At 41.5% G+C, this 24,146-nt stretch overlaps 1 protein-coding gene across 1 annotated transcript; it reads left to right on the forward strand.

Moving 5' to 3' along the window:
- Positions 1-169: 169 nt before the first annotated feature.
- Positions 170-23,977, forward strand: LOC307127371 (uncharacterized protein). The gene is made up of 3 exons (XM_079818546.1): positions 170-214; positions 1,152-1,273; positions 21,175-23,977. The coding sequence occupies exons 2-3, from the start codon at positions 1,213-1,215 to the stop codon at positions 22,332-22,334; spliced, it is 1,221 nt and encodes a 406-aa protein (XP_079674672.1). The 5' UTR covers positions 170-214; positions 1,152-1,212; the 3' UTR covers positions 22,335-23,977.
- Positions 23,978-24,146: the final 169 nt, after the last annotated feature.

Genomic DNA, 24,146 nt, shown 5'->3' on the forward strand with positions numbered 1-24,146 from the left:
CACTCTTTTTAACATGTTTGTTTCATCACATCTGTCACTGTTTTAAGTTTAATATAAGCATTATCTGTAAAAATAAAAATAAATTAGACACATTTCTCTGCACATCAGTGATTGTAGACAGCTGAGTGTGAACGGGACTTTTATTTTGGTGCGGTGATGTGACGTCATAAGGCTGCGCTCGCTCCTGCATCTGATGTTATTCGGCTGAAGAAAGGTGTGTTTTAAGCATTTAATCTGTTTAAATCGATATAACCCGTTCAATGATTTACAGTTTTTACAAGCAACGTGAAAATAGTTTATTCACCATTGAATATAACATTGTAAAGCTTTAACTAACTTTAATAAAGTATATTTTATCCACACCAGTAACAGAAGAGCTGTGTATTTATCTCTCTCTATCATGAATCAGTTCATCATAAACACGAGTTCTGGCAAGTAATGATGGAGAAACTGAACTTTTCGACAATCAGCTCCCTAGTTCAGTAGTCAGGGCACTTATAAGGACATAAGTCAATGGGCTGAGTCCCTGATCAGTGCCCTGACTACTGAACTAGAGCTGATTGAGTCGGACCCCCAAGTCAGTTGATTCAAATACTTTGCAAAACGATTCAGTGATTCAATTCACAACTCGTGCTGCTCAAACAGTGTAAATGAGCGAGAACAACACTAACGTGCCATGACAACTTTAACAAACTGCTGATGTTTCCTTGAAAGTGTAAATCATTTAAATACAATCTGTAATTCCTTAAATATCAAATGTAGGCCTGTTTGGCTTGTTCTGTATAGACTCAAAGCTGAGAGGTGACGTCCGACATCCTTCAGGGAACGAGAGTTAGACGTTATGTATATTATATTCTGTCAATAGATCCTCACAAGCATTACACACTGCACCTTTAAGGTTGAACCACTGGAGTCACATGGACTATTTTAACCATGTGTTTACTAACTTTCTGGCCCTTGAATGTGTTAATTAAATAGCTCTCTATGGAGGGGTCAGAGAGCTCTCGGATGTCATCAAAAAATATCTTTATTTGTGTTCTGAAGATGAACGAAGGTTTCTCAGGTTTGGAACAGCATGAGGGTGAGGGATTAATGACAGGATTTTCAATTTTGGGTAAACTAACCCCTTTAATTATTGTCATTTTAAACAGGACAAATACAGAAAAACTTGTGGTGAAGTGACTGAGATCCACGTGGCACACTATTATAAAGATGGAGTTTATTAAAGAGGAGAGTGAAGACGTGAAGATTGAAGAAACTGAGGAACAAACAGGTTTGTTTCATTCTCAAAGCTGAACTCATTTGATCTGTATTCAAATCTCCATCTCTACAGAAAAGAAGGATGTTTTGGAAGAATGTCATATGAGTGTCCCGATTAAAGTGCTATCATATGACATGAAGCAGGTCAGACATGTTAAGATCACATGACCAGATAAATACTAATGCTACCTTCATGTTAGGAAAAATAATATAGAAGTAGCTTTTTACAATGTGACATGTAAACCATTCATGTATACTTTAATTATATAACAGTATCTAACTAAATCTTTATTCTGCAGAAAGTAAAGCAAGAAATGTGATTGATTAGCTTTACACTTGTTGGCCATAAGGGATTTTTTTCATCCTCAAAATAAGAGGATTTTCGTCTCTTAAAATGAACTAATTTGTTTTCTTTTTAGAAAAAAGTTTTATTGCTGAAACGGCATACATTAATATCTGTGAAAACCAATTTAGTGCGTCCAATTGTCATATTATATTCAAAATACAAATATATTTAAAAAAAAAAATCATAAACAAAAAATATATACAAATCTATTTCAAATTAATTTAAAAAGGTAAACAAAGAACAACCTAAAACTAAACCTACAACCTATAAATCCAACTTGTTCTTGTCTTCCGTGTGTGCCTCCACGACGCATGCACGAGAATATGACGAAGCGCCGGCGTTCGGGAATCCATGAAATGCACACTTAAGCCCCATTTTGAGAACTACGCTGAGACCTAAAGCACGATCAATGTAGAATTCAACAGCTTAGACACGCGCGTCTTCCTCTGATTGTAAATAAATCGCTTCTGGGTCATGTGTCCGAACGCCGGATCTGCGTCATATTCTCGCACATGCGTCGTGGAGGCACACACGGAAGACCATAACAAGTTGGATAAAGGTGTTATTTTGATTTTTTTTTGCGCACAAAAACTATTGCCGTCGCATAGTAAAATTATTGTAGAGTCACTGTGGTGAGATGGACTTTGTAACGACGTTTTAAGTGCCTTTTATGGATCTTGGGAGTGTAAATGTACTGAATGCCAATGGAGGCCTATCTGAAGCCTTTCTCAGCCATCAGCTTTCAACTAAAACATCTTAATTTGTGTTCCGAATATGAATGGAGGTCTGACGGGTGTCAAACGACATGAGGGTGACTAATTAATGACAGAATTTTCATTTTTGGCTGAACTAACGCTTTAAGTTTGTGGGTGGATATTATGGCGCGCCGCAGGCGAGCGGGTATGTCCTCTATAAGAGGGAAAAATATTAATATATTTTTAGACTTATGCTCCCTGTAGAGGGCTTCGGGGATCGCTATGGATCGTTTGGATTAGTGGTGGGCCGTTATCGGCGTTAATGTGCTGCGTTAACGTGAAACTCTTATCAGGCGATAAAAAAAATATTGCCGTTAATCTATTCTTAAAGTTGGGTTGGGAGCTGGGTCTATACTACGCAAGCTATGATGACTTTCACCTTTATACTTTAGCGCGGATGTATACCTAGCTGAATTGCACTGAAGGGGCGAGAGAACGAACCTGTGTGTATGCCTACTAGTGTTGTCAAAAATATCCATATTTCTCTATGTATCGATACTGAAATATCTGCAATGATACAATACTCATTTTCTACAGTATCGATATCAGCTGCGCTCTCCTCTCCGACCGACAGCGAGTTGACACGCACCCGCCTCCTCTCATTCAGTCCGTTTAATCCTCTGGACATTAAGAACGGGTGTTCTGCTGGATTTTTCTTTAGCGTGTTAGTATTGGTGTGACCGGTCTGAATTTCGCGCAGGGTTGCACATAACGTTAATTCTAGTAATTCCCGCAGATTTCGTGCTCGCATCTGAAGCACACACACACATAACTTAATAAAGCCGCCTCTGACATACAGGTGCAAAAATGAGCTCCTTTTTCCAGTTTATTAATGGTCAAATACACTCAAAAAATTTCTCAATGCCCATCTTGGTGAGTTTTAACATAAACACAGTTGTAACCAGCTCACAGGAACAGTGGGATCCATGCGTGCATCAGGTCTTAAAGGGACAGAAGTTATTTATTATTCAAACTACAAAAAGACAAACGATCACTTAAGAGCACACATATTCTGAATGCCTTCTGCAGAATTCAAATGAGCCATTTTAATCTAGATTAATTCCAAGATAACAGTGAGATTAATCTAGATAAAAAAAATTATCTATGCCCACCACTAGTTTGGATATTTCTGTAGGGCCTGTAGTTCCTCTGTTAGGTGACTAGAACGATCATTACAGACCAGTTGCTCGGGCTCCATGGTGAGCTAGTGTTGCTAGTAGAGAGCCAGCAAGAAAAAAAAAAAAAAATTCAGACTAACCCTAGACCTACAGTTAGATCTAGAGCCAGCTCTAGTATATGACTGGCACATCTGCCTGAGTGCCTTTGTCAGGGATGCACACAGTGTGCTTTTCGGCGCCTCCCGCTTTTTTCACGTCAGTTTGGGTGACTTGTGTGAATCGTGCAGATCCGAAGAGGTTTTGAGAGGATCTGATTATAATTTCACCAACAGTAATTCTGGATTGTCTCCAACAAACAAGTACTGTAAATAGGAAATAAGCAAATCATCTCTTACATTTACATTTACATTTATGCATTTAGCAGACGCTTTTATCCAAAGCGACTTACAACTTGGGGGTACAATAAGCGATTGGTCGTGAAGAGTCGAGTGAGCGCAACAAGTGCCTGAAATACTTGGTCCGTGTACATTTCTCAGTGTAGCACAGGCCAGAGTAGGGCGGGAAAGAGGAGGAAAAGAGGAAAGGAAAGTTTTTTTTTGTTTTTTTTTAGGAGGTTAAGTGCTCACGGAAGAGATGAGTTTTTAGTTGACTTTTGAATGTTGTCAATGAATCCGCATTTCGGATGGCGGTGGGCAGATCATTCCACCAGCTGGGAACGTTGAATGAAAATGTTCTGGAGAGGGATTTTTTGCCTCTCTGTGATGGTACCACAAGCCTTCGCTCCTTAGCTGAACGAAGGCTTCTGGTGGGGGTGTGACGACGTAGAATCGAGTCAAAGTATGCAGGAGCTGAGTGCGTGGTGGCTCTGTAGAAAAGCGTCAGCGACTTAAACTTGATGCGAGCAGCGAGTGGTAGCCAGTGCAGAGAGATGAAGAGTGGTGTGACGTGGGTCCTTTTGGGCTCGTTGAAGACCAGACGTGCCGCTGCATTCTGGATCATTCGAAGTGTTTGGATCGCACAAGAGGGGAGTCCAGCCAGAAGCGCATTGCAGTAGTCAAGTCTAGAAATAACCAGGGCCTGGACAAGAAGCTGTGTTGCGTGTTCTGTTAGGAACGGTCTGATCTTCCTGATGTTGTAGAGTGCAAACCTGCAAGAGCGAGCTGTCTTAGCAATGTGATCTCTGAAGGACAACTGGTCATCAAATGTAACTCCAAGATTTCTGACTGATTTTGAAGGGGAGATCAGGGATGCACCTAGCTGGATGGTGAAGTCATGTTGCATAGTGGGACTGGCGGGAAAGATGAGGAACTCAGTCTTTGCCAGGTTGAGCTGTAGGGGGTTTTTACTCATCCATGCAGAGATGTCAGCCAGACAGCTGGAGATTCGTGCAGCTACTGTGGGGTCGTCTGGTTGGAATGAAAGGTAGAGCTGAGTGTCATCAGCATAGCAGTGATATGAGAAGCCATGTGCCTGTATGATGGGACCTAATGAAGTAGTGTAAATGGAGAAAAGGAGAGGTCCAAGCACTGAGCCCTGAGGAACCCCCATGGTCAGTTGATGCGCTTGGGATTCCTCTCCTCTCCAGGCAACCTTGAAGGACCTACCTGTGAGATAAGATTCAAACCAATGGAGCGGAGTCCCTGTGATGCCCAGTGATGAGAGGGTGGACAGAAGAATTTGATGATTTACCGTGTCAAAGGCAGCAGATAGATCAAGGAGGACGAGGACTGATGATTTGGACTCAGCTTTAGCTATCCGCAGGGCGTCGGTGACCGACAGTAATGCAGTCTCTGTGGAGTGGCCCCTTTTGAAACCGGATTGGTTCGAGTCCAGCTGGTTATTCTGTGAGAGGAAGGATGAAACCTGGTTGAAAACAACTCGTTCAAGAGTTTTTGCTATGAATGGCAGGAGAGAGACAGGTCTGTAGTTATCTATGAGTGATGCGTTTAAAGTGGGTTTCTTAAGCAGTGGAGTTACCCGAGCCTGCTTGAAAGTGGTAGGGAAAGTGCCAGTGCAGAGCGATGTGTTATTCTCTCTTCCTAAAGAATAAACATGAATGAAGGTATGTTGAGGATACATTACAACTAACTGAAACATATCATATGTCATGTAATCGCTCAACCAGTGTTTCAACCGCAGAAAGACATCACAATAAAACAGCTTGAGAACAATGTCATGCAGGTAGCATTACATTTACCTCAGAAGTCATTCAGTGTCCAGAGCTGTTAGTTCACTACAGAAATCAACTCCATCGCTAAATATATGCACTGTATTAGCCTATATATTCATTATATTCTACATAACCTGTTAGTGATGTCTTGATTATTTAATGTATATTTAAATAAATCTGTCATGAAAATGTTTTTCCCTGTGTGTTTCCCACACAGACTAATTCGTGGCGGTGCGCCACAGAATCAACACCGGCCGCCACATATTGCATGTCCTTATTTTTTTTACCCTGTTTAAAACGTGCAGCGTATTCGTTAAGCTGCACTTTCTTTCCCTGCTCTCCCTCTGTCTCTGTCACTCACGCGCGTCTCTCGCTCTCAAATTGCCAAACCTGCTCTTGTTATTAAACAAAGTCTAAGCTTTTACATTTTTTAAAGTTTTAATACGAAATTCAAACAATAAATAGTGTTTTGGTGCTAATCTAATCTAGATTAATTCCAAGAGCCTATATGCTCACTGTGGGTGAAGAACAGTTTATAGACTGCCCAAGACCTTAAAAATGTGAGAATAGCTCTGGGTAAGCACTGCCCATTCCTGCCGGTATGTAGTGTATTGCTAGGCGTATATTTTCTCCTAGTTTAAGCTGGTGACTGGTAGCCACCTCGGGGTAAGGCGGTTTGTATCCTCCCTCAGTATAAGCTTTTCGAGAATGCAGGTTCAGACTAACCCTAGAACTAAAGTTAGATCTAGAGCCAGCTCTAGTATATGACTGGCACATCTGCCCGAGTGCCTTTGTGCTGGTTAAAAGTTGCCCTCGGGTATAGATCTATATTGGCCTAGGCTTTCTAGGGATTACGGAGGCATCCGTTAAAAGCGCTGGCACCCCGGGCAACTTCACTGAGTGAATGTAGTTTTTTAGTAGCCTTAATGTCAGCCTCCTCTCATGTAGAGTCGTCAGGCCAAGGCCCGCCCCCTTCTGCATTCTGGGGTCTTCACTAGTAATGCAGGTTGGTGCTGTGCAGAATTGATAGCGACTTAGCCAGTTGTCGTGGGGCAGGATTTAGGCCATCTTTCGTTCAAATATGAAAAGATTGTATGCGTAGCTCAACCCCGCCCCCCAGAGCTAGTTTCTTTGAAAAGCCGCAAGCTTTTGGCAGGCTCTGGCCCTGTATATATTACCCCTTTTCCACCAAAGCAGAGCCAGAGCTAGATCGGAGCCAGAGCCTAGTTTCAAATCGGTTCTTTGTGTTTCCACACCCAAAGCCCCAGCTCCGAGCCAGGAAAAGTGGTTCTTAAGTAGCACCAAAACATTGCTGGGCTAGAACAGGGCTAGAAGTAAGAACCGATTACGTCAGGCGCTGGGGGCGGGGTCAACAAGACGAACACAAACTTTAGATCCTCCATTTTTTAAATAGCAGCTAATGGAGCAAACAGCTGCTGCTCGTTTGTAATCTCCGTCTATACAAATTACGGCGAACTACATGAATGCGTTGGATTCGCTGTGTTTGCGTTTTGTTTTGATGCCGATGTAGGATCGTAAAGCCATGTGAATGAATAGTAACGCAACGTTTGCATTGTTGATGGATGGCTTGTTCGCAGCGGTGCTGTGCAGAGACCGATCGCCGTATGATAACGAGTCCAGCGAGAGCACATGACTCCTTATGCTTTTGATTCACTCATGCGTTTTTTTTTATATCATACGTGGATCGGTCTGCGCAGTGACGATGCATCTCGAACAAGCCTGGTGTGTTTGTGTTTCCCGCTGCCCAGGGTTGCCAGGTTTTCACAACAAACCCGCCCAATTGCTACTCAAAACAAGCCCAATAGCGTTCCAGGGGGGATTCCCCAGTAAAAATCACATTTGGGGGTAAAATATGTGTTTTTTGGCACTAAAATTCGCATTCCCGGGGCTAAATATCACATAATTGGGGTCGCTTCATCCCGCGGACATGAAAAAACAGCCCGCGGCAAAACCACATACTTGGCAACATTGCCGCTGCCTCGCTAGCGTTGCTGAGAAAGATGAGACGTATACAGTGACGTAAGACTTGGCTCTGTTGTGGCTCTCAGCCCGTGGAAAAGCAAACCGGTTCTTAGAAGGCTCCTCAGTCGAACCAACTATGAACTGGGACTAGCTCTGGGTTTGAATTAGCTCTAGCACTGCCTTGGTGGAAAAGGGGTATATGTCCTGGCCAGGTGGCAGTACTCCTCTGATAAGGCAGGGTAGATTTGAGTATCCCACTCCTCATAGCTGCAACCTAGATCAGCCTTGGTAGGTCTGTTGCAAAATCGGCCCCATGTGTATTGCGATATGTGTTTACTCCCCAACGATGTCGGCTTCAAGTAGCAGAATTCCCAACTAATAGCCCTACTTAGTAATTGGATGTTTTTTCTGTCAGCCAGCAGAGAAGCTACTGTCAGTCCAGGGTTATAGCAGCTAGTTTTTCAGGCCTGCCACCAGGAAGCCGTCCCTGCAGGCCTGCTACAGTGGCATGAAAAAGTATGTGAACTGCTTGCAGAATCTGTGAAAATGGGAATAATTTTAACTAAATAAGAGGGATCATACAAAATGCATATTATTTTTTATTTAGTACTGCCCTGAATAAGATATTTTACATAAAAAAAATGTTTACATATAGTCCACAAGACAAAAAAATAGCTGAATTTATTAAAATAACCCTGATAAAAAGTTTATGAACCATTGATTCTCAGTGCTGTGGGCCGTTCCCTGGATGATTCACAGCTGTTTTTTTGTTTTGTGATGGTTGTTCACGAGTCCCTTGTTTGTCCTGAGCAGTTAAACAGCCCAATGTTCTTCAGAAAAAATCCTCCAGGTCCTGCACATTCTTCAGTTTTCCAGCCTCTTTTTCATATAATAAGAGCCAGGGGGTGAAAACTTTTGAACAGGATGAAGATGTCAAAATTTTTCTTATTTTGTTTAAATATATATTTTTTCATTTAGTACTGCCCTTTAGAAGCAACAGACGATAATTTCATGTTTCCCGGAAGACAAATTAAGTACAATTTACCTTGATTTCCAAATTCAATAGGTTTTCACCCCCTGGCTTTTAATGCATTGTGTTTCCTTCTCGAGCATCAGTGAATATTTGAACCTTTTTTAGTAGTTGTGTTTGAGTCCCTCAATTGTCCTCAGTGTGAAAAGATGGATCTTAAAATCATACAGTCATTGCTGGAGAGGGTTCAAATATGAAAAAGAGGCTGGAAAACTGAAGAATGTGCAGGACCTGGAGGATTTTTCTGAAGAACATTGGGCAGTTTAGCTAGCCTGACGTCGTCATACTCAATTCTAGTCAGAATTTGAGTCTGATACTTCTCCGTTGGGCTGTGATTATGGGGCGTGTTTCAACCGAACCAGGAAAGACCTCAATTGGATAGACCTACAACCAATCAGAGCAACGGAGCAACGCATAACGTTAGTTGTCAGATGTCAACAGAACTCAACTGCACTCAGTGTTGCCAAGTCCGTGGGTTGAAGCGACCCCAATTATGTGATATACAGACCCAGGAATGCGAATTTTAGCAGGCAGCCATGCCAAAATAACGTAATTTATTAATAAAGTATTTTTATTAATAAACATATTTTTAACAAGTTCTCGTTTAGGATTAGAACAGATTCAACCCAAGCGCCTTTGATGACGTGGATGTTTACGTTACTGTTTATCATCTGTCCATCATCGTATAAAGCCCGCCCTGACAATTTCATTGGTCCGAACAGTTTCTGTTCGTGCATAATTACTTCTCTATGGATCAAGTCCAAACCGAACTGCCCGAGTTAAAATGTTGTTGGGTGGGGCTAAGTTCGGCTGGCATCCAGGCTACAGTTTAACTGCTCAGGACAAACAAGTGACTCGTGAACAACCATCACAAAACAAAAAAACAGCCGTGGATCATCCAGGGAACACATACTTTTTCATGCCACTGTATAAGGTAGTAGGCCCCACCAGGCCTCCCTGAAGGTGGGCTCCCGGTCGCCGTGGCAGTCAGCATGGATTGCTAGCAGGTAGTAGGCCCCTTCAGGCCTCCCAATAGGCTCACTATCGGGTAGTAGGCCTCACCAGGCCTCCCCTGGATGCGAGTACCCGGACCCCAGCCACCTTAACAGCAGGCATAAATTGCTTGCAGGAAGCAGGCCTCAATAAAACCAGGCCTCCCTAGGGGTGAGCCCCAGGACTAGGATGCCTCTGGCAGCGGGCATGTGGGACTATCAGGTAGTAGGTCTCACCAGGCCTCCCTCAAGGTTTGCCATTGGGTAGCAGGCCTCGCCAGGCCTCCCCTGAGAGCACATTCCTGGACATCAGTCACTTGGCAGTTAGCATGATCTATTAGCAGGTAGTAGGCCTCACCAGGCCTCCCTGAAGGCCCACTATCAGACAGTAGGCATCACTTGGCCTCCCTGAAGACTTGACGTGAGGTAGCAGGCCTCACCAGGCCTCTCTTGAGGGCATGTTCTCGGGCTTCAGCCACTTGGCAGCTTGAATGAGTTATAGGCAGGTAGTAGGCCTCACCAGGCCTCCCTGAAAGCCTGCTATCAGAAAGTAGGCCTCACTAGGCCTCTCTGGAGACTTGTCATAAGATAGCAGGCCTCACCAGGGCTCCCCCGAGGGCATGTTCCTGGACTTCATTCACTTGAGAAACAGTTAGCATGAGTCGCTAGCAGGTAGCAGGCTGCACTAGGCCTCCCTGCTGGCCCGCTATCAGCTTGCTATCGGGTAGTAGGCCTCTCCATGCCTCCCTAAAGGCTTGCTGTCAGGTAGTAGGCCTCACTAGGCCTCCCTGAAGGTGAGTTCCCGAGTCAGGACGCTCGGCTAGCTGGCGTAGCTTGACTATCCATTAGTAGGCCTCCCTCAGAAAACAAGTTCTGTTTTCCAGCTACTTTGACAGTTGGCTTCGGCTGCCATCAGGTAGTAGGCCTCACCAGGCCTCCCTTTAGGCGAGTTTCTGAGTTTGGATTCTCGGGCAGTTAGCATGTACTGCTATCAGAGAATGAGCCTCACTAGGCCTCCCTAAGGGGTTGGGTTCTCAGTTTGGGAACTGTTAACTGGCATAACGCTGACAGCTAGTCGGGACCTGCTATCAGTAATCTGGCCTTTAGCCGGCAGCATCTGAGGACGGTCTTACCCTAGCGCGACTATTGTCACATCTGCTACTTGGTCCCCAAGTGAGGGAATGTAGCCTACACCCTGGTTTACCTACCGGGCTGTTTTTTGAGCTCCCCTCTCTTTGAGGGTCGTCTGTGAGCCTGAAGCTGCCGGGGTCTGATCAGGCAGTCGTAGGCCCCTCGCGAGGCCTCCCGATTAGATCAGCTTGTAGGCCAGTCTGGCCTCCTGAGTGTTTCTATAAGATAGGAGCTCAGTAGATCCTAGGATCGAGCAGATTAACTCCCCTCGCTAGCAAGGGTTGAAAGCGATATGCTGAGTATTGCTCTCCAGGATGCCCGTCTCTGAGATCCGGACACTGCCAGTTTGCAGTACCTTGGGCTGGATGCCTCTCCAGGAGGCAAATGTCCAGAAAACTCTGTTCTGAAACAGACAGGGGTGGCCCAGCCGAAGTGTCCCACGGAAGCGACACCAGGCCAGGCCTCCCTGGTGGCATTAGTGGCTGGCTGGGGCGCCCTAGGGCCCCTTAGCCACATTCCCTTAAAGGAGCCCCTTCTGTTGAATTGGTTGGATCCAGGCCTTTGAGCGGCCTGGGTAGAACTTCTCTAGTGTTCGAAGTTTCTTACTCTTATAGGGAGTATAATAGGGAATGCCATCACTGACAGCCTTGTGTGACCAGAGGGGGAGTGGTTCAGGCATTTCACTGGGATTTGCTTGTCCTGACAGTCGTCACTGCCAGTAGGCATGCACTCCCCTCGACATGGCGGCGTGGGTATATCGTTCCCCGTAGCATCTTTCTGACACAGCGCGAGTTCCCTTTCGAAAGGGAACGTCTCCGGTTACGTATGTAACCTCTGTTCCCTGAGAACAGGGAACGAGACGCTGCGTCTCATTGCCATGCCTTGGAGCCTGCCTGCTAAACAATCCCTTCATATGAAAAGCGGTGTCATGTTTGCAAGGCGCCCTTATTTACTTCCTGGTCGCACCTTGATGACATCATTGGCTGTTGCCGGTCAATAGGATTGCCGTGATTTGATAGTAGTTCAGGCACCTGTCACGCTGGAGGCATTCCCCGTTGCGTCTTTCTGATGCAGCTTCTTGTTCCCTGTTCTCAGGGAACAGAGGTTACATACGTAACCGGAGACGGCTTTACTGTCTTCTGAAGGCTTTGGGGCTTTTGTAAGAAGCAAAACATATTGGACAGGAAGGAAACTTGGAACAAGAACAAAAGTAAAGATGGGCAGATCAGCTGTAATGTCATCGAATCCGCTGTTAAAAACAAACCCTCCACCCGCACATGATTTTCTCTGATTTAGATCTTCACCTGAACATCACATTACAATTATTCAAATTCTCAGTGGTAACTGCGATGCTATTGTTACATATTAGCTACACTGAAGTGTGTTTCTCATTTCTTAAATAACTTAAACCAGGGTTGACAACCTATACAGCAATTGGAGGAGTAACTGCTGGAACATGAGGAAACACGAGAGATGTGTTTGTGTTTAATTCAGATAAAGTACATTGCACACACAGATCTACATTTTGAGCTCATCATTCATCATAGTAACACAGATTGTTTTATTAAGTTAGGAACTATAAGATTAAAGTGTGAGATTTAAATTACACAAATCAAAGCATGCATCTCTGAAAGCATGAGCACTGTGCATCACACGCGCACAACAATTCAATTAAATTCAATTCAAATTTATTTGTATAGCGCTTTTCACAATACACATTGTTTCAAAGCAGCTTCACAGAAAGTGCATTTCATAAATGTACATTGAAAGATGTTAGAAAGAGAATGTTAAAGAAAAATTTTAGGATAAGTTAATCAATCATGTATTATTTTAGGCCATAACAACGCTGGCGTTGAGTCATCTCTTCACAGGCGTCGAGTCGTCTCATCACAGGGGCCTCTGAAGTCTCCATGAGAGGCTGGATACAAACTGGAGCTGACGAACTAGTTACCTCGGGACTAGTGTCCCGAGATAACAACAGAAAAGCAGATGGGAAATAATTAGCATAGCTGCTGTTCAGAATATTAATGCTGTTGGTGCGATTTAACTGTAGTATAAAACTTATTTATAATGTGAATGCTTGGCTAAAGAGATGCGTCTTTAATCTAGTTTTAAACTGGGACAGCGAGTCTGAACCTCGAACAATATCCGGAAGACTATTCCAGAGTTTAGGAGCTAAATGTGAAAATGCCCTCCCTCCTTTAGTGGACTTAGATATCCTAGGAATGACCAGAAGCCTCGAGTTTAGTGATCTTAAAGAGCGCGATGGATTGTAGGGCGATAAAAGATCAGTTAAATACACTGGAGCTAAACCATTTAGGGCTTTATAGGTCAGTAGCAATACTTTGTAATTGATACGGAACTTAATAGGTAACCAGTGTAGAGATGATAAAATTGGTGTTATATGATCATATTTTCTTGACCTAGTAAGAACTCTAGCAGCTGCGTTTTGGACTAACTGTAGCTTGTTTATTGATGATGCAGGACAACCAGCTAATAAAGCATTACAGTAATCTAATCTCGAGGTCATGAATGCATGAACTAACTTTTCTGCATCAGAAATAGATAGCATGTTACGTAGCTTGGCAATGTTTCTAAGGTGGAAAAATGCCGTTCTTGTAACATATGAAATATGACTTTCGAAAGACAAGTTGCGGTCTAATATAACACCCAGGTCTCTTACTGTAGTGGATAAAGCGACAGGACATCCTTCCAAGTTAAAGTTGTATTGTGAGAGGTTTTGTGGGCAGTTTTTTGGACCAATGAGTAATACCTCCGTTTTATCTTAATTTAATAGCAGAAAATTACATGTCATCCAGTGTTTAATATCATCAACACACGCTGTCAGTTTAGATAATTTAGCGTTTTCATCTGGTCGTGATGAAATATATAATTGAGTGTCATCAGCATAACAGTGGAAATTAATTCCATGTTTTCTTATAATATTACCAAGTGGCAGCATATATATAGAGAATAGCAGAGGGCCTAGCACGGATCCTTGCGGCACCCCATAGTCTACTGATGTTATCTTTGATTTTTCCCCATTTAGACAGACAAAATGGTAGCGGTCTGATAAATACGATCTAAACCAGTTTAATGCCTGTCCCTGAACACCAGTGTAATTTTGAAGTCGATCTAATAGTATTTTATGATCTATAGTATCGAACGCAGCACTAAGATCAAGTAGAACTAGTATTGAGATACAGCCTTGGTCAGAAGCTAGAAGTAAATCATTTGTGATTTTAACGAGTGCGGTTTCTGTGCTGTGATGCGGCCTGAATCCTGATTGGAATTTTTCATAGATATCATTTTCTTGCAAGAAAGAGCACAATTGAGCGGACACAACTTTTTCTAGTATTTTAGACATGAATGGAAGATTTGATATTGGTCTGTAATTTTCTAGGTTATTATGATCTAATTGTGGCTTCTTAATGAGAGGCTTTATGACTGCCAACTTGAATATTCTTGGAACATGACCTAAAGATAAAGACGAGTTAATAATATTGAGAAGAGGCTCTTCCACTACAGGTAACAACTCTTTCAGTAGTTTAGTGGGTATTGGATCTAATAAACATGTTGTTGGTTTAGATGCAATGATAAGTTTATTTAGCTCTTCCTGTCCTATGGTTGTAAAGCGGTGTAGTAGTTCTTGAGGGGCGATAATTGCGGTTGAATCATAAGACATCATTAATGATTGTACATTTACAATTTTGTTTCTGATGCTTTCTATTTTGTCAGCGAAGTTCATAAAATCATTACTACTAAACTGTAACGGAATATTTTGTTCAGGCGATGCTTGTTTATTTGTTAGTCTAGCCACAGTGTTAAATAAAAACCTTGGATTATTTTGGTTATTTTCTATTAGTTTGCGGAGATGCTCAGCTCTGGCTGCTTTTAGGGCCTTTTTATAACGTGACATACTTTCTTTCCATGCGATTCTAAAGACCTCTAAATTAGTTTGTTTCCATTTACGCTCTAAGTTACGAGTTTCTCTCTTGATAACATGTGTAGCACTGTTGTACCATTGTGCTTTAGTTTTCTCTTTAACCTTTTTTAATCTAATTGGTGCTACAATTTCTAATGTACTAGAGAAAATGGTGCTCATACTGCTAGTCATTTCCTCTAGTTCATCTGTTTGTTTGGGTTCACTTAGCAGCTGAGACAGATCCGGTAAGCTATTTGAGAATCTATCTATAGTGGTTGTAAGGATTATTCTGCCTGGTCGAGAACGTGGCGCAACATGACAGATTTCAGCAGTACGCAGTATGCAAGTTACCATGTAATGGTCAGTGACATCATCACTTTGTGGTATAATATCTATATCGGTTGGGTTGGTTCCATGTGATATAATTAAATCTAGTGTGTGATTAAGACGATGAGTGGGACCAGTGAGGTTTTGCTTGACCCCAAAGGAATTTAATAGATCTGTAAACGCAGCCCCTAACGCGTCATTTGTGTTATCTACGTGTATGTTAAAATCTCCAACAATTAATGCTTTATCGACGTTGACCAATAGATCTGAAAGAAAGTCTGCAAACTCTTTTAGGAAATCAGCATAGGGCCCTGGAGGTCTATATACAGTAGCTAAGGCTAGAGATAATACAGATTTCTTTCTTACATCTAATAGCGTAACATTTAGCACTAGTACTTCAAATGAATTAAACCTGTGACCTGTTTTCTGGGTAACATTTAGAATATCTCTATAGATTGTTGCAACACCGCCGCCACGACCAATCAGACGGGGCTCATGCTTATAACAGTATCCTGGTGGAGTAGACTCATTAAGACCGAAATAATCATTTGGCTTAAGCCAGGTTTCAGTAAGGCAAAGTACATCAAAACTATTATCTGTGACCATTTCATTTACAATAACCGCCTTAGGTGTGAGCGATCTAATGTTTAGAAGACCTAGTTTTAGAAATTGTTTTTGTTCACTAATATTGCGATTTTCTGGTTTAATCACAATTAGATTTTTCCTAGATCCTACAGTAGATTTACTGTTTGACCTCACTAAACGAGGAATAGACACAGTTTCTATATAATGTTCTACATTGGTACTTATGTCAATTAAGTTAGTACAAAATTGGTTTTGTTCACTAATATTGAGATTTTCTGATTTAATCACAATTAGATTTTTCCTAGATCCTACAGTAGATTTAATGTTTGACCTCACTAAACGAGGAATAGACACAGTTTCTATATAATGTTCTACATTGGTACTTATGTCAATTAAGTTAGTACAAAATTGGTTTTGTTCACTAATATTGAGATTTTCTGGTTTAATCACAATTAGATTTTTCCTAGATCCTACAGTAGATTTAATGTTTGACCTCACTAAACGAGGAATAGACACAGTTTCTATATAATGTTCTACATTGGTACTTATGTCAATTAAGTTAGTACAAAATTGGTTTTGTTCACTAATATTGAGATTTTCTGGTTTAATCACAATTAGATTTTTCCTAGATCCTACAGTAGATTTAATGTTTGACCTCACTAAACGAGGAATAGACACAGTTTCTATATAATGTTCTACATTGGTACTTATGTCAATTAAGTTAGGACAGCAAATACTGTTATTTGGACTTTGACTTACTAGTCATATGATGGCGGTGTGCAGCGCTCTCGAGATGTTGTCCGACAGAAGAGCCGCTCCGATTCTGCTGGGGTGAAGACCATCAGGACGGAAGAGCCTAGGTCGCTCCCAAAACAGATTCCAATTATTTACAAAGAGCAGCTTCTGTTCATTACACCATGACATTAACCATTCATTTAGAGCAAATAATCTACTGAACTTTTCATGTCCTAGTCGGTACGTGGGAAGCGGTCCAGACACGATGATCGTTGCTTCAGGCGATGTTCTGCGCACCGTCTCGATCAGGCTCCTGTAGTCCTTCTTCAGAACCTCCGTCTGCCGCAGCCTGGTGTCGTTCGTTCCCGCGTGCAGCACGACAGCTCCGATGCGCTCGTCACCGTTCAGGATCTCGGGAACCTGCGCAGCGACATCGAGAACTCGAGCACCAGGAAAGCAGTGAGTGATAACCTTGCCTTTACCTGAGGTAGCGTGGACATGCCGGACGATGGAAGTACCGATGACCACAGCGTCACGTTCCGTCTCGCGAAGAGGGGAGAAGCGGTTCCGGGTGGAGATCTCGAAGACCGGGAGGGGCGGAGAGGTCCTCGCTCTGGTCCTGGCTCGCGTCTTCCGCTGTGGAAACACCCAGGGTCCATGGCGCTGTGTCGGTGCCGGAGTGAACGAAACCAGGGATGATGATCGCGTCCTGGGTGCTTGGGTCCTGTGCAGAGAAACACGCGGAGTAGACGAGGTCGGAGTCAAAATGTTAGTATCCACTGACTTGTGCGCATCGGCGCGTGATGTTTCAAGCGCCGTTCGCCGCTCTCTCAGCACAGCTTGTCTGTCTAGAAGGCCGCGAATCTGCCTCTCCAACGACTCCAACTCCAACTGCACCGAATGCAGCTCGAACGTGTCCTCACCTGCACTCAAAGGTAACATTAGACACACATCCGAGTTATTCGCCATTGTAGCAGAAGTGCTACGATGGCGAATTGTAGCTATCAGTGTTTACCGGGTGTAACGTTAAACAAGTTACCACGCGTGCAAGGCTAGCGGGCTACGGCTAGTAGCGGAAGTTCGGATATAAGTAGCGATATCAAAGCAATCCGATTGTTTTTTATAGAGAATCGTATCGGAGATATGTTCACACGCTGTAAATAATAGAAAGTATTCGTTTGTAAGCGAGTATTAAGAAGAAAATCAAGGATTATGAATCAATTTGACGGAGCTCAAACACAAACAACACGCTCACAACAGATACAGCTTGTTCTGCTATTTGTTGTGCTTTGCTTTGAGAACATGTATTTCGTAGATATCAAGTATATAAAGTCCCATTAAACATTTCACACACATCACAATGATGGTTATGTGCAAACTCCATTCATGCTGTTCATGCATTTTGAGTGCTCGTATCTCTTCAGCTGAAATGCGAACTGCCGCAAATTAAACTGAAATGTTCAGCGTCGCGTCCTGAAGCTCAACACACAGTTGTCTTCATTTAAAAATAGCCAGACTAGATTATATATATATTTCACCAGTGCTGATGCCGCTCTCTCGCTCGCATTGCAGTCTCTGATCTTGAGATGAGCTGAAAACTAAAGTTAAAGAATGACACGCATTCATTGTGTTTTACCGTGAAATGAGTTCCGCGTCTATTAAAATCCACACATTAATGATTTATCTCTCATCCACCTTTTTGGAATGTTACTGTTTATTACTTTGCCCACCTGACCCGCGGACAGTGTTGGGAAGGATACTTTAAAAATGTATTTCGTTACAGAATACATGCCGAAAAATTTGTAATGTATTCCGTTACGTTACTCAATCTGAGTAACGTATTCTTAATACTTGGATTACTTCCACTAGGGTTGTGCCGATGATGGAGTGCCGCCCCCCGTTGCGAGTCTTGCGCAAGCGACACACACTAATCCTAGTCTAATTCTAATTTACTCTGTAAATTAAAGTGAGAATATAACTAAAGCATATTTTAAATATTGTAGTCTTTGCCAGAGATGTTAGTCAAATATTTGTATCAATATATATTGATCTTGACATTGTTAGCCTCTTATCTTACACTGTGTATTTAACTTAAAATATTAAATTTTGTATAAGAAAACAGTCCTTATTAATGAATTATTAGAAGGCTATACAAGCCTATTGTAGTGTCTCATGAGATCGTGCTCATTGTCACACAACTCTCCTGTGCTGAAGCGGCAGTTTAAGATAAACCCAGACTTCAGCGAACGTCATATTACTGTCCTCTGGTTATTACTTTTAAAGACAATTTGCCTTAGCTCTAATGTCAAATCAAATGAAAGAATGAAGGTGATCTGATAACACACATAGCACAGAAGAACAACAAATCAAGAACAAGAAAACGGGAACAACACTCAGATCGAAATTTGCGATTTAGCAGCACAATTAACTTTTTGTTATGCAAAGCATAGCATAAGCTACAAAATAAATTCAGTTATTGAAATATTGTAAGGTGGTTGTATGAACTACACGAAACAACATTTAAAGAACAATATGCAAAATCGAAATTTATCAGCTCTGTAATGGATTGTGAAAAGTGCGTAGCCTATTGGAAAGCCAGTAATTAGTTGGGTGATTAAAATAACGAAACAATAGTTTTTAAGTAGAAAATAATATTTATGTAAAGAGATACAGTAAAATAAAAATAGCTTAAAAGTGCACAACTCTAAGTGGAAGAAAACTTAAGTTTTTCCTCTCATGTGCAAACTATTGGAAAGCCCGTATGAGTCATTAGTTGGGTTAGTAAAATAACGAAATTATAATTTTTAAGTAGAAAATATTTATGTAAAGAGATACAGTCAAAATAAAAATTTAAGTGGAAGAAAGCTGCGTTTTTCCCCTCACAAGCAACCTAGAGGGCTGATATTGGGTTTTTAAACCCAGCCTAACGAAATTATAGTTTTAATTAGAAAATAATATTTATGTAAAGAGATATAGTAAAATATAGAAACGCTTTTTAGTTCTTTAAGCCTTCTCGGGTATTTTCATAATAATAAAGTGCTGATTGACATAGACTTTATCACTGTAGAATACTATAAAATAATGCATTGTGTGCCTCATTCTGTGATAAGAAGCCATATCAGCTCACAAACACTCGACTGACTATATGAAGTGAGTTAAAACGTGTTATTAAACGTCGTATTTTGTTGGACAACAGGTTCATGAACGCTTCGTTTTACTAGTTGGTGAAGATATTTGACATGTGATGGTTTTTTAAATATAACTGATCACAGAGCCACTCTTCACTGACAGTTATATTTCGTTCTCCATTCTCTTACTTTAATGTGAAATGCTGTTTGAATTTCCAAGATAGAAACGCGTTCTTGCCCTGGCTCTGTTGTTCTCTGTTGTCCACCTCTTGCTTCCACTGCTCCTTTTCAGACTCCATTGTTACTGATCCAGCAAAACACGTGTTTTCGTATCAGGGCGTTGGTTTAATTTATTTAGAGAGCGAATAAACACGTGAAACCGAGAAGTATCGTAATGTAATCCATTGATTTCAACAATGTAACTGTATTTTAAATACAAACTGTATATTTAAATTGTAACTGTAACGGAATACAGTTACTCATAATTTGTATTCTGAATGCGTAAAGCCGGTACATGTATTCCATTACTCCCCAACACTGCCCGCGGATATAACTGCATACTCCAAGTCCTTGCACAATAATTGTCTTTCTGCAACATGACCGTGTAGTTAAATGGACTAAACGAATCTTTGAGGCGAATGATTTTGTCTCAATGATTTTTTGCATTCGAGTAAGGCAAGTTTATTTGTATAGCACATTTCATACACAGTGGCAATTCAAAGTGCTTTACACAGAAATAGAATTAAAATATTTGTAAGTGAATAAAATATATATAGTCAGGTTTTCTTTTAAAAATAGTTGTCAGGTAACTGTGCTTTTAAACAGTACCCTTGCAGACAAATCTCCTTGGCCTAACTGGAGGGCTATCTCAAAATGTTTTACCCATCAGAGCAGATCTAAACGGGTCTTCCTCGCACCGGAGGGAGTACTCAAAAATATTTGTCAGGTAACTGCATTTAAACATTACCCTTACAGACAAATCTTCCTGGACTGAACCACCAGGGCTAACTCTACTTTGTTTGACCGTCAGAGCGGATCTACACAGTCCTTCCTCTCACCACCAAGGCTATACAGATCTATCCGTCAGAGCAGATCTAAATGGATTCTCCTCGCGCCGGAGGGAGTAACTTGAGTTACTCGAGGAATCATTTCAGCCCTAATCTCCTCAGAATTAGCCTTTGAATAGAGTGCACACTCCATGGGTGTGGTCCATTAGCAGATGAGGCAGCACACAAACGACTGGCATCTCTTTCTTTTCAAACAGAATACATAAACAGAGAATATTTGAGTTACATTATTTAAAAACTTGACATTTCATAATTTCTTTAGACTTTTCTCATGTTGTGTGACAAGTATTCACTAAGTTACAGTTCATTTTCTGAAGAGTATCAGAATGGACTTCTTTGACTGAGAGTCTGAAGATCGCGCATCATGTTTGTTTTGCAAATAGCACAACATTTAGTTTTTATTGTGAGTGAACAAAACTAGAAGTAGAAACTTAACAGATTATAATGATTTATAACACTTGCCTGAAAGACTAAAATCAATGGAGTATTTGGAGTCCCTTTCACACTAATATGAAAAAAGTGAGTTGGTCATGCCGGACCTCTAGGGGTTAATGCTTTACGTTTTTATTCCTGTTGTGTTGTGCTGTGCTATTGGGTTAATTTTTGTCTTTTTTTTCCTTAGACCTGATGCAGTTAAAAGAGGAGTGTGAAGTACTAAAGGAAATGGAAGAAAAAGATCAATATGAGAATTATCATGATTTCATAACTGAAGAAAAATATTTTAGTTGCTCAAAGACTGAAAAGAAAGAAACTATACGTTATTTCACCCGCTTTCAGGGTAGAAATGGTTTCAATCAACAAGGAAATCTTACAGACCATATGAGAGTTCATCCTGGAGAGAAACCCTACACGTGCCTTCATTGTGAAAAATGTTTCAAACATAAAGGACACTTTCAAGACCATTTAAGAATTCACACTGGAGAGAAGCCGTTCACCTGCCAACAGTGTGGAAAAAGTTTCAATAGAAAAGGAATCCTTAACAGGCACTTGAGAGTTCACACTGGAGAGAAACCCTACACATGCCCTCAGTGTGGAAAGAGTTTAAAAAATAAAGGACTCTTTCAAGACCACTTAAGAATTCACACTGGAGAGAAGCCTTACACCTGCCAACAGTGTGGAAAGAGTTTCAATAATAAAATAATTCTTAGCATACACGTGAGAGTTCACACTGGAGAGAAGCCGTACACCTGCCAACAGTGTGGAAAAGATTTCAACCATAAAGGAAGTCTTAATCGTCACATGAAAGTTCACACTGGAGAGAAGCCTTACACCTGCCAACAGTGTGGAAAAGATTTCAACCATAAAGGAAGTCTTGATCGTCACATGAGAATTCACACTGGAGAGAAGCCTTACGCTTGCCAAGTTTGTGGAAAGAGTTTAAGCCAAAAAAGAAGTCTTGAATATTACATGAACATTCACACTGGCGAGAGCTCCTACACCTGCAGACGGTGTGGAAAGGGTTTTGAACAACAAGGAAACCTTAAAGTCCACATGAGAGTTCACACAGGAGAGAAAATCTACACGTGCCCTCAGTGTGGAAAGAGGTTCAATCAAATAGGACACTTTAAAGGCCACTTAAGAATTCACACTGGAGAGAAGCCATTTACCTGCCAACAGTGTGGAAAGAGTTTCAACAGAAAAGAAAGCCTTAACAGGCACATGAAAGTTCACACTGGAGAGAAGCCTTACATCTGCCCTCAGTGTGGAAAAGATTTCAACCAAAAAGGAAATCTTGATTCCCACATGAGAGTTCACACTGGAGAGAAGCCGTTCATTTTGTGATCTCTGTGGAGAGAGAGTTTCAGATATAAAGAAACCTTTAACACCACATGAGCATTCACTTGTGTGAGAGTGGTTTTATTTGTCATCAGTCTGGAATGAGTCTCAGACAGAAAAACCTTAAGCCGAAAGTATAGTTGTTGTTTTTTTACGCGTATGCGCAGTCAAACGCACAGCATTGCAAAGTATACTTCTTTTAACCCGTATGTGTACATAGGCATTCTGTGCAGTTTGAGCAATCTCTCGCCATGAGTTACAACCCATGCAAATATCTTTGTATTCTTTCGTGCTAGAGGTGTAAATATTAGGGACTTTCTAACCACTTTGCACAATCTCTCATTTGTGTAGACCTTAGTGATGGAACGATTACCGGTTTCATGATAAACCACGATAAAATGTACAGACGTTAATAATATCGTTTCAAATTTAATTATCATTAAAACCGTGCGTGATTATCACGATTTTGAAAACTCGCTGTAAATCCTGTCCAGTCAGCGTCTGTCCTACGCAGTTTTTTTTAATGAGAAGAAATGGCTGAAGGCAGTGACATCGCCGGGAGATTTCCCAGCCTTCTTAAAGGACCAAATCTGAGGTGTGGTCATATTTTGGCTTTTACAAAAGTCACATAATCGAAACATAATCGAGGATAGTCACCCTGTCTGCAGAACATGCCAGAAGAAACTCGCTGTAATGGGAACACTTCAAATCTGTGAACGCAAGGCTAGTGGACTTTGACCTCAATACCAAAACTACTGGGAAATAATAACGTGAACGAACAAGTTCAGACAAGGTGACATTTAAGTAGGGCTGGGCGATAAAACGATAACAATATATATCGTGATAGACACGTACTCGATATCAATAAAAAATGCGTTCGATAAAACTTTCGATAACTTTTTTTTTTTTCGTCGGAAGAAACCAGAGGTTGCGAAGCAAGTTTGGATGCATGAACAAAGGCACTCGCTCTCTGGTAACCAAGCAACGTAGGGAGTGACAGGCTAACATCCAATCAGGTAACTGTATCAGTTGGTTGACCACCTCCGCTGACAGCGTGCGCACCTCATTCATTTGGGGACATGTTTATACTCGACGCGCTCGCCGTTGTGCTATTCTTCGGCTGAATCCAAAATCGCCCCCTAAACCCTCAAATCACGATTCCCTACTTTAGTCCACTGATACAGTTCACTTGAAGGAGTGAATGAGAACGAGTGAGTGAATTCAGAAAGTGTGTACATCGGCTGTACACTCGTTATTGCGGTGCATTGTGGGATAGAATGAGTGCACTCAAAAACGTCCACTATGGTTTCGGACACCACTACAAATGGCTGTCCCTTCAAATAGTGCCCTATTTAAGGGTATAGGGGCGATTTCAGATTCAGCTTTTGAATCTACATAGAGAGGTAACGTTACTCTGCATCGGTGCCTTATGACAAAGCATCTAAATGGTAACAGTTACAAAGAAATAACGGAGGCACTGCACCTTAATGTTAAGAGACAAATGTTAAGTGTTCATTGTGATTTTAGACTTGTGTTTATATTTTAATTATTTGAGTGTTTTCCATGGTTGTGTTGACATTTCTGCCTTTTATAACTGAGGGTATTATAATCAGAGGAAGGTTACGTTTAAAATAAACATGTTTAAATGTATAATATTTTTCTCCTGGTCCTTATTTTAAACAGGTCATAAAAAATATAAATAATTATCGATATCGACCAATATGAAACATTTATATCGTGTTACAGTTTTCAGCCATATCGCCCAGCCCTACATTTAAGGGACAACAATGTATATTCATTGTACACTTAGTACACAGA

The sequence above is a fragment of the Gobio gobio genome (assembly GCF_949357685.1).
Source record: "Gobio gobio genome assembly, chromosome: 1".
Lineage (NCBI taxonomy): Eukaryota > Metazoa > Chordata > Actinopteri > Cypriniformes > Gobionidae > Gobio > Gobio gobio.